This window comes from Crocuta crocuta, unplaced genomic scaffold (assembly GCF_008692635.1).
Source record: "Crocuta crocuta isolate KB4526 unplaced genomic scaffold, BGI_CrCroc_1.0 scaffold211, whole genome shotgun sequence".
Taxonomy (NCBI): Eukaryota; Metazoa; Chordata; class Mammalia; order Carnivora; family Hyaenidae; genus Crocuta; species Crocuta crocuta.
Window position 1 is genome coordinate 3,039,725 of NW_027527939.1, and position 10,734 is coordinate 3,050,458.

The window sequence follows — 10,734 nt, forward strand, 5'->3', positions numbered from 1 at the left end:
CTAATTAGCAAGTAAGAAAAAAGAGATGTAATATTAAATATTAATATCTAATATATTTAAATTTGAAATTCATATCAAGAAAAAATAAAATTATAAAAGTAAATGTTTTTAAAGCTGAATGTTACCATAACAGAGGAAAATAAAATATAAATCCCAGATAATAATCAAATGTAAAAACTAACTAAAGGTAGATTCGCTGTTTCATTATAACAGATTCCTCCTGGATCAGCAACATACTCCATGGATCAAGAGTCAGTGGTAGAAAAGAAAAGCTACAGCTCTATTTTTATCCATGGTTATTTACTTTTAATTTTCAAACAGCTTTAAAAGTCAGTTATTTAATTCAAACTCCAAAGCAGTTAGATTCCATGTATCAGAAGGTCTTTGGAAAAAAAGACTGTCAAAGCAGATATATTGAGATTAGAAAAGATTAATAATTAAAACCTCATAAGTGGGGATGAACAAAAAGTCATAAAAATATTATTATACTAGAACCAAAACATTTAATATTATACAGCTACTTAGAGAATAAGCATTGCATGTTTGAATAGACTTTAAGTAAATCAGATTCTTTACTTAAAATTACTAAATTTTAAGTAAATCTAGAAAGAATCAGTATACTGAATTATACTGTAATTCAGTATATATAATTCAGTATATATATGTATATGTAATTCAGTTATATAATCAGTATACTGAATTATACTATAATTCAGTAATACAGTAATATAAATTCATAATTTTAGGTGAGTTTAAAAACCTGATACCAGTTTTAATTCTGCCTTGTAAAGAAAGTAAGAAAATATGAAATTGGTTTTGAAAATAATCTTATGAAAAAACATTTTAAGGTTTTAATACAAGTGTAACATTCTCTGGTCTGGAAATAACTCTCTCACTATTACTTATCCTTCTACTGGCCCTCACAATCAAGCTCTTCAACAATAAAAATAATCACTGACTCCCAAAACATGGACATTTATTTGTTTATTTTCATTATGCACTGCACCAAAAAATATTTTAGAGCTTGAGAGATTTGAGAGATGAATTTGACTCATCAGCAAGAACCTGTATATTTGACTCTTTAGGTTCCCTAATTGACTTCCACAATGTGATTATAAAAATTATGTGTCCCTTTCCCATTTACTTGTTAAATACACTTCTTCTCAATAAGTGTTTTACTGCCTCTTTAACATCTTTGTTCCTAAGACTGTAGATTAAAGGATTCATCATAGGAGTTACAATCCCATAGAACAGGGATATCAGTTTGTCAGTAGCATCCAAGTCCTCTGAATTAAGTGCATCTTTAGACTTGGGCTTCATGTACATGAAGAGAATGGTTCCATAGAATATTATCACCACAGTCAGATGGGCTGAGCAGGTGGAGAAGACTTTGCTTCTCCCCTCAGAAGAGCGAATTTTGAGGATGCTGACAATGATTAATGTGTAAGAGATAATGATTAATAACAGTGGTGTCAATATAAACAGTGTTGTGGCCACAAGCATGATGAACTCGTTGCCTGAAATGTCAGCACAGGCCAGTTTCATGACAGCCAGAATTTCACAGGAGAGATGATTGATGACGTTATTCCTACAGAAAGGCAATTGTATCACAAATGCAGTTTGTACTGCAGAGTTGATGACTCCTACGATCCAGGACCCAGCTGCCATGGGCACAAAGGAATCCTTGCTCATGATGACAGGATATCTTAGAGGGTTGCAGATAGCCACATACCGGTCAAAGGCCATCATGCCCAGGAGCACACACTCTGTTGTCCCCATGGCCAAGCCAAGGAACATCTGCATGGCACAGCCAGAGAAGGAGATGGTCTTTCTTTCAGAGAGGAAGCTCACCAGAATAGAGGGAATGGAGGTGGTGGTGTAGCAGATGTCCAGGAAGGAGAGGTTCCCCAGGAAGAAGTACATAGGCGTGTGAAGGTGGGAGTCCCAGATGCTGATTACAATAAGGGTGCCATTGCCCAGAAGGATGACAACATACATTATCAAGATTAGCACAAAAAAGAGTAGCTCAAGCCTTGGGTAATCAGAAAGCCCTTTTAAAAAGAATTCCACCAGAATGGTTTGATTTTCCCATTCCATTGTACTGTTTCTCTTTTACCTGTAAGACATTAGAATTTGTTGAAACAAAACGTATATCTTATTATGGTTACTTTCAAATACCATTTCACAAGTACCAGTTTACAAATACCATGCTCTCAGAAGGGAATAAAAATTTTTAAGGAAAAGACTAAAGAAAAAATAAAGAAGTAAATCATATGAACCAAAGCATGGCAAGATATGAAGAAGAGGAAGGGAAGAGGAAACTAACATATTTTATGCTACATGCAATATGGCATGTAATTTACATAATTTCACCACAGTGCTAAGTGACAGAGATATTATTATTCACAATTTACAGATAAATAAAGTGTAAATATTAAGTAAACTTAACCAAAGGTAAATATATATCAGAGCTAAGTAAGATTCAGACCTAAATCTTTCTTCCTGAAGCCTGGGCTTTTTGTTGTAATTATCATCACATATGTAAACTAGAAGTTACAATAAAAAATTAGCATTGTATTTTATGCATGACTGAACAATAAACCATTTTTATTGGCTATACACTGCCACACAATAAATCAATGATCTTGTTACTCCTTGGAATTATAATGTTATGTTTACTATCTGTCTTGACCAGTAGCATGTAAACTTTATAAAGATAGATACTTTTCTTATTTACTTCCATAGTCCAGTACCTATAGTGAAGTGGACACAGAGATACATGTTCAAAAATATTTGTTTAATTAAGGAATAAAATGAAAGACAAAATATTTCTCAGCGTCAATCCTCTACTAATTGCTTGCTCTATGCATTACCTAATTCAGTCTGAATGGTAACCCTATTAGTCAAGTACTGTTACTGGCATCATCATCTTTATTAACAGAGGAGGAAAATAAAGCACAGAATAATTAAGTTATTTGCTTAAAGTCAAGGTCATATGGCTAAATAAATGGTATAACAGAGAGTTAACCCCAAGTCATATAGCTGCAGAGTATAAATTCTTAATTATTCAATTTCTAGAGAACTTGGCTCATAGACTAGAATACTTTGTAATCCAATAGACAATACTAATGTTTCAAAAGAAATATCAGACTAAATTAGGTGCTTGTTCAGAAACAAGCAAGATTTCAACATGGTGATTTGAGAGAAGTTCATTTGATACTTTATATTTTACTACAAATTTGTTGTCATACAGCATTTAATCCTCCAATCTGTGATTTCCCTTGTAAGATGTTATTTCTCCTTTTTTCTTACTATTCTTAAGTAATATTTTTTCTTATTCATTCACAAGGCATTTTCCTATATTATAGGTATTCTCAAAAGAGCCAGGAGGTGGGGGGTCTTTTGTATAGATTTATCCTTCCTACTTTTTTTTCCTGTTTTATTAACTTGTTTTGTTTGCAAATTTTTAAAACTTACTTGGAATTTTCTAATTCCATGAAATAAGAAATAAATTCCTTAATATTTCCTCTTCCTTCTCTACTGCTAGCTCTAATTAATGCCTTTAAAATACTTTGTTTTCCTAAAAAGTTAGATTTTGATATGAAATGTTCTCTTTATTGGCTTCTAGATAATTTTTTCCTTTTTCTTTAAACCAAGAGTTACCCAAATGTGTTTTCCTTGTACAACTAGGCATTAGTCATTGTGTCTGATTTTGTTATTTATTTCAAATTTTATTTTATTGTGAAAAGAGAACATGACCTATGGAGACTTTGGCAGCCAATTACTTGATCCATGTTGTAAATGTTAACAAAAGATATGAATTCTCTCAAATTTATTTAATGTATTGTTCAAATATTGAAACAATTATACTCTGAAATCTATATTTAATCAATTCTATATAAAAATTTTAAGTATGTTCTGCCTATATATGTAGGATTTTTTATACGCTTAGCTTCTGTGTTGTTTATGGCTGATAATCTTTATAAATTGTGAATGTTATTAATTGACCTTTCTCATTTTTTGTGCTTTGAACTCTACTTTTAGGAGATTGCTACTATACTCCTGCCTTTTTTTAGTTTGCTTTTGTCTGCATTTTGTGTATCCTTTATTTTCAATTTTTCCATTTTGTTTTGTTAAGTATACTACTTACAGGTAACGTATATATATATGGGTTTAAAATTTTAATCTCCTCTTACAGTCTCTGTCTTTTATGAGAGTATCCAGTCCATTCACTTTAAAATATAAATATTAATGTACTTTATTTTTCTTCCCATATACTTTATTTTTATTACTTACTGATTTTTCATTTCTGCACTTTCTTTTTTTCCCTACTTTCTTATTTTTGCTTGTTAGTTGTCATTTACTATTTGTTCCCCTTAACTTGAACACTCTACTCAATTTTACCACTCCATAAGTGAACACGTTCTTAAGTCTTTGCCCACCTAATGTTATGAGGTACTTTGAATCTAGGGTCCATCTTTTCATTTTCAGGCCATAACTAGTCTCCTTGGGATCTCCCAAAGCCTAAACTAAACTCCTCTTTGCCCTAGCTTTTCAAATTCTTTAACTTTTTATAAGATTTGCATCATATAGAATTTTTCATATTTTTCTGGGTTAGGTCTCAAACCACTTGAGACGCCAAAGGGTATTAGGTACACCAGGGGTTCTTGGAATAGTGAAGATTATATGTACACCTGTAAAAAATCATCTCTGCCAAAGGCATTATTCCATTAGCTATCTCCATGCTACATGATATTCTATCAAGCACATTCCTTACCACTGTCAAACACAGACTTTGGAGGCAAACTTAGGTCAAACACCATCTCTGCCTCTTAACTAGATGGCCTGGGCATGTTTCTGATCATCACCATCCCTCTCTATAGAATGAAGATAAGAACATCTACATCATACTATTTGTTGATATGATTAAATGAGCTGGTGTATATAATCCAATTAGCACAACAATGGTTCCCATTGTCACTGGTTTCCTTCACCATTTACATCTCTTTATCTCTCTGTCATTTCTTTATCAAGTATATGTAGCTTAAAGCTTAATCAGATCACAAATGGCATTATTTTCATCCTACATACAAATCCTAATACACTTTATCACAGTCACCCCAATCCTCTGGATACCAGCAAGTTAGGTGCCAAAATGGAATTATCACCTCAAAGGTTTGCCTTATATTAGCTTCAATTCCCTCTATAAAAAGATAGGGTTGGCTAAGACTATTTTAACATTTTTAGCAAGCCTCTTGACATAAAAAGGAAAAGGAAAAGTTACTCACTTTTACAATTATAACCTAATGATTGAAAAGCAAATATTCAAAATAGTCACCAATACTGCATGCAAACATAGTAGTATAATGCCCAAGCAGGTCTCTTTCTGGCTGTGCATTACTTTGGTAAATTTTCTTTCTCAGATCTCGGGAAGTGATAATGTTCAGTTTATTTTTAAAAATCCAAATTGATCATAGAATACTCCTCATATGTTATCTCCATATAAAGAGGTCCTAGACACAGTACCTGGCACATAGTTCACTTGGTTCTCAGGTGACTGAACCAAATGCAACTGATTTGTTGCGAGGGGACCAGTGATGACTTGTTTGTTATTAATTCTATACTACAGAACACATAGTCTACTGTACATCCTATAGTAAGCCTCAAATTGCTCAAGTAGAAACAGTATCCAAATACTATGTACTACACTAAAAAGCTGCACATTAATAAAAAGTAATTCATCCTGCTGGGCAAATTCCTTCTAGTTGGTTGCATAATTGTCTTTGCATATAGAACTGTTCTTTTGGTCTCATAGCTCTTTTTCCTCACCACATCTCCGTCAATAGACCCTTAAATTCCAACACTCAGTCTCTCCATGAGAAAAACATCCTATGTTCAAACGTGACACTTTTAACCCATCAGTCCATCTTATAGATGTTAAGTTTGTTTCCTGTCTTTGCAATAACTTACTTTCAAACCAGAGACTCCCTGTCTCTCTAGGTTGCAGCAACAGGAGATTTTGTCCTTTTCTACTTGCAGCCAATCTTCATGATTCTACATTAGTAGCTGAGCTTCCAAAGAGGCAGCTACTAGTGAGTAACATTTTGCCATAGAAATTCACTGATTGTTTGACATTTATAGAAACATGATTGTTACAGGTGTGAATACAAAGATAAACTCTGCTAGTTCAGATAAAACACCATTAGATTCCTCTAGTTCAAAATAAGAAGGAAATTAATATTTAGCCATATATTTTAGGAATGAGGCAATTTGCCCATAAAACCCAGGCTAAAGCACTGCCCCATTGTGGAGACCCACAAATATCTAAAGAATCTGTTCCATGCTTTAGGACACAATTTAAATGTTCTTAAGGACCTCTCTAAACCTCAATGGACAACTTTAGATTGCTTCATAAATGAATTATGTATCAAACATGAGACTCCAGAAATAAAGCCCTGAAGACCTAATTACAGTAGGCCCATTGTTCTCTTTCAATCAAATGTATATAGGGACTCATATAATGTCATCAAAATTTCTTCAGCTGAATTCTCTCTCAATCTTTCAATCTCTTTTTTCTCCTTCTCTCACACACATGCAAACATACACACACAAAACCATTTGGGAGGTATAGATTACTAACTATACAATCATATGTTCACTTTACAATTTAGTCTATAATAAAAGTTAACTTTCTGAATGAACATATATTTACATTGTAAATATTCAAAAAGTAATACACAGGGTTAGTACAGGAAAGGACAATTTCTTTTTTAGAAGGAGGCGGGCACCTGGGTGGCTCAGTCGGTTAAGCATCTGACTTTGGCTCAGGTCATTATCTCACAGTCCGTGGGTTTGAGCCCCGTGTCAGGTTCTGTGCTGACAGCTCAGAGACTAGAATCTGCTTCAGATTCTGAGTCTCCCTCTCACTCTGCCCCTCCCCCACTTGCTCTCTTTGTCTTCAAAATAAAAATAAAGACATAATTTAAAAAAAATTTTTAAAGGAGGAGGAAGGAAAGGGAAAAGAAACCTAGGCAAGGAAAGAAAACATATACTCAGGTAATATATAAAGCCTTAAAAAACAAAGCTGAAAATACATTATAATTAAACAACCTAGTGATAACCATAGTTCAGAAAGTGTGGTCTTCATTATAAAAAAAATTAAATAACTCAAGCTAAAATCATTTGTTCCTGTGAGGAATCAATGAGGCACCTTAAGGCTGGATATTTTTGAATGATCTTTCATCTATTTCTTTATTTTTTAAATTTATTTTTAACAAAATATGTTCAAATTCTATGTTAAAGTAGAATTTTAGAAGTGAAATGATGGGGTCAAAATCAATGAAGATATTTATGATCCTAAAAGATAATACTAATTTATGCTCCAACTATTATTATAGTGATTTTCTCTTGCTCTTATCATCACTGGATGTTCTCAATAATTTACAGTTTTTTAAATAATCTAAAGGGCTTAAAAGATTATCTCATCATGGCTTTAAATGGAATTTTTAACTACTAGAGATATTTAACTTTAGTGTGTGTCTTAAATAGCTGCATTTTCTTTCATATATGTTATGTATTCATGTTCTCTACCTATATGTCTATCAGTGTTTTGTATTTTCTAATAACCTCTGTTTATATGATATTTATTACATACTTACTCAATGAAGCTATTTGTAGGAATCTCTGTGACTATAAAAATGTTCAAGGTGCAGTCTCTACCTGCCCTACAGGTAGTGAGAAAACATCCATCTATTCAGATGATTTCAATAAAAGGGGGTAATGCTGCAATTAAAATGATAGTTTGGGGGTGCCTTGGTGGCTCAGTCAGTTAAGTGTCCAACTCTTGATTTCTAATCAGTTCATGCATGATCTCATAGTCATGAGATCGAGGCCCAGGTAGGGCTCTCCACTGGGCATGGGACCTGCTTGAGATTCTCTATCTCCCTCTACCTTCACTCCTCCCCTACTCCCTCCCTCAAAATTAATTAATTAATTAGTTAATTAGTTAATTAATTAAAATGATGGTTTAGTGTGCTGTGGAAGTGTAAGTGACAAATAATTCAGGATCAAGGCATGCTTGCCAGGAGAGGTGATACCTGAACTGATTCTTAATTTGTGAGTGAGATTTTGAGAGGTAAATAATATGAGGAAGGACATCCAGGAAGAAGAAACAATAACTTCATGGTATAAAACAATATATAAATGTACAAAACAATAAATGTATAAATGTATAGAACAATAAATGGCTCTGCACTACAAAGTAAACAATCAACATAACTAAAAGGCAACCAACAGAATGGGAAAAGATATTTGCAAATGACATATCAGATAAAGGGTTAGTATCCAAAAGCTATAAAGAACCCACTAAACTCCACACCGGAAAAACAAATAATCCAGTGAAAAAATGGGCAGAAGACATGAATAAACACTTTTCCAAAGAAGACATCCAGATGGCCAACAGACACATGAAACAATGCTCATTGTCACTCATCATCAGGGAAATATAAGTCAAACCACACTGAGATACCACCTCACATCAGTCAGAGTGGCTAAACAACTCAGGAAACAACAGATGTGGCGAGGATGTGGAGAAACAGGAACCCTCTTGCACTGTTGGTGGGAATGCAAACTGGTGCGGCCGCTCTGGAAAAGTGTGGAGGTTCCTCAAAAAATTAACAAAAGAGCTACCCTATGACCCAGAAACAGCACTGCTAGGAATTTACCGAAGGGATACAGAAGTTCTGATGCATAAGGGCACATGTGCCCCAATGCTTATAGCAGCACTCTCAACACTAGCCAAATTATGGAAAGAGCCTAAATGTCCATCAACTGATGAATGGATATAGAGGATGTGGTTTATATATACAATGGAATACTATCTGGCAATGAGAAAGAATGAAATCTGGCCATTTGCAGCAATGTGGATGGAACTAGAGGTATTATGCTAAGTGAAATAAGTCAGCCACAGAAAGACAGATACCATATGTTTTCACTCTTATGTGGATCTTGAGAAACTTAACAGAAGACCACGGGGGAGTGGAGGGGGGGAAAATGTTACAGAGAGGGAGGAAGGCAAACCATGATTCTCTTAAATACTGAGAACAAACTGAGGGTGGATGGGGGTGGGGGAGAGGGGAAAGGGATCAATGGGCACTAAGGATGTTGGGATAAGCACTGCGTGTTGTAGGGAAACCAATGTGACAATAAATTATATTTTAAAATATATATATAGAGAGAGAACAAATAGAGTGTTGCTGGAAGGGTTGTGGGGGTATGAGCTAAATGGGAAAAGGGCATTAATCATTATTGCACTATATGCTAACTACCTTGGATGTAATCTAAAAAATAAATAAATTATTTTTAAAAATAATAACAAAATAAAATAAAACAAGAAATTGCATGATGAAGTCAGGAAAAGAAAAATAACACAGCATTACAAGAATATAAATAGAGAGGCAAATGGGGGTTGGTGGAAGATGAAACTAGACAGACCACAGCAAAGATGGCCCCATATGCTATCTGTATCAATCTGGGATTAGTTACAAATGAGAGAATACAAACTGCATGTAAAGAAATTATTTCATTTACTAATATTAAATGATAGTATGAAGGTGTTTCCAGACAGTAATTACTTCCCAGAATTGTCTGGAAATTTATGTTTTCCAAATCACTAAATCCTGATTAACTGAGAATTGAGAAAACATGAAAATCTTTCAAAATAATTTTTCTGAATGGAAAACCCTGTAGAGGCTCAAGTATTAAATAAAGCATATCAGTATTACAGTGATAACATGTGTAGCCAGAAAATTTGAGCATATGGGTACATCAAGAAAGGTGACTTGCCTTTCTTTTCTTCAGACATTTATTTTACAACACTAATAAAGGAAAAACGATCCTCCTCCTCTGAGTACAAAATGCATATTAAAATTTCTACTTTTGGGGAAGCTGGGTGGCTCATTTGGTTGAGCATCTGATTGGGTTCAGGTCATGATCTCACAGTTCATGAGCTCAAGCCCCACACTGGGCTCACTGCTGTCAGCACAGACCCCACTTTGGATCCTCTGTCCCCCTCTCTCTCTGCCCCTCCCCTACTTGTGCTATCTCTCTCTCACTCTCTCAAAATAAATAAAATATTTGAAAAAATAAAATAAAATTTCTACTTCTTTATTAAGTTTCTATTAAAAATTTATGTATAATATAAAACTAGGCCCTAGGTTAGTCATCTTCAAGAGCTTATGGAAACAGTTGGATTTAATCTTTGAGAAAAAAAACAAAAGTAGAGTCTGAGTATACAAGATGGCCTGTGGGTCAAACACAATATCCTTAACTCTAAAGCTTTTCCACCTACCTGGAATTCTTCAGGAAATAAAAGTCCTTGAGTGTGAGCATGGAAACTAATCGGTTTTTAAGTTTGTTTGTTTGTTTGTTTGTTTTGAGAGAGAGAGAGCACCCAAGCTGGGGAGGGGCAGAGAGAGAGAGACGAAAAGAGACAATTGCAAGCAGGCTCTGCTCTGTCAGCACATAGCCCAATGCAGGTCTCACGCTCAGGAAGCGGAGGGTCAGACCTGAGCTAAAGAGTCAAGATGCTTAACCAAACTGAGCCACCCAAGCGCCCCACTAATAGGTTTTTATAGCCTATTTCATTAGGGTGTGAATCTGATATGTTAATAGTCTCTGCCTTTGTCATCAGATTTAATCTGTGAATATCTATGATGGAAGTTAGAGGGAATTAAA

At 34.3% G+C, this 10,734-nt stretch overlaps 1 protein-coding gene across 1 annotated transcript; it reads right to left on the reverse strand.

Annotated features, from left to right (window-relative positions):
• Positions 1-1,140: 1,140 nt before the first annotated feature.
• Positions 1,141-2,097, reverse strand: LOC144221760 (olfactory receptor 13C2-like). Its single transcript, XM_077752271.1, has one exon. It carries the CDS (start codon positions 2,095-2,097, stop codon positions 1,141-1,143), a length of 957 nt encoding a protein of 318 aa, XP_077608397.1.
• Between the last annotated feature and the right edge of the window lie 8,637 nt (positions 2,098-10,734).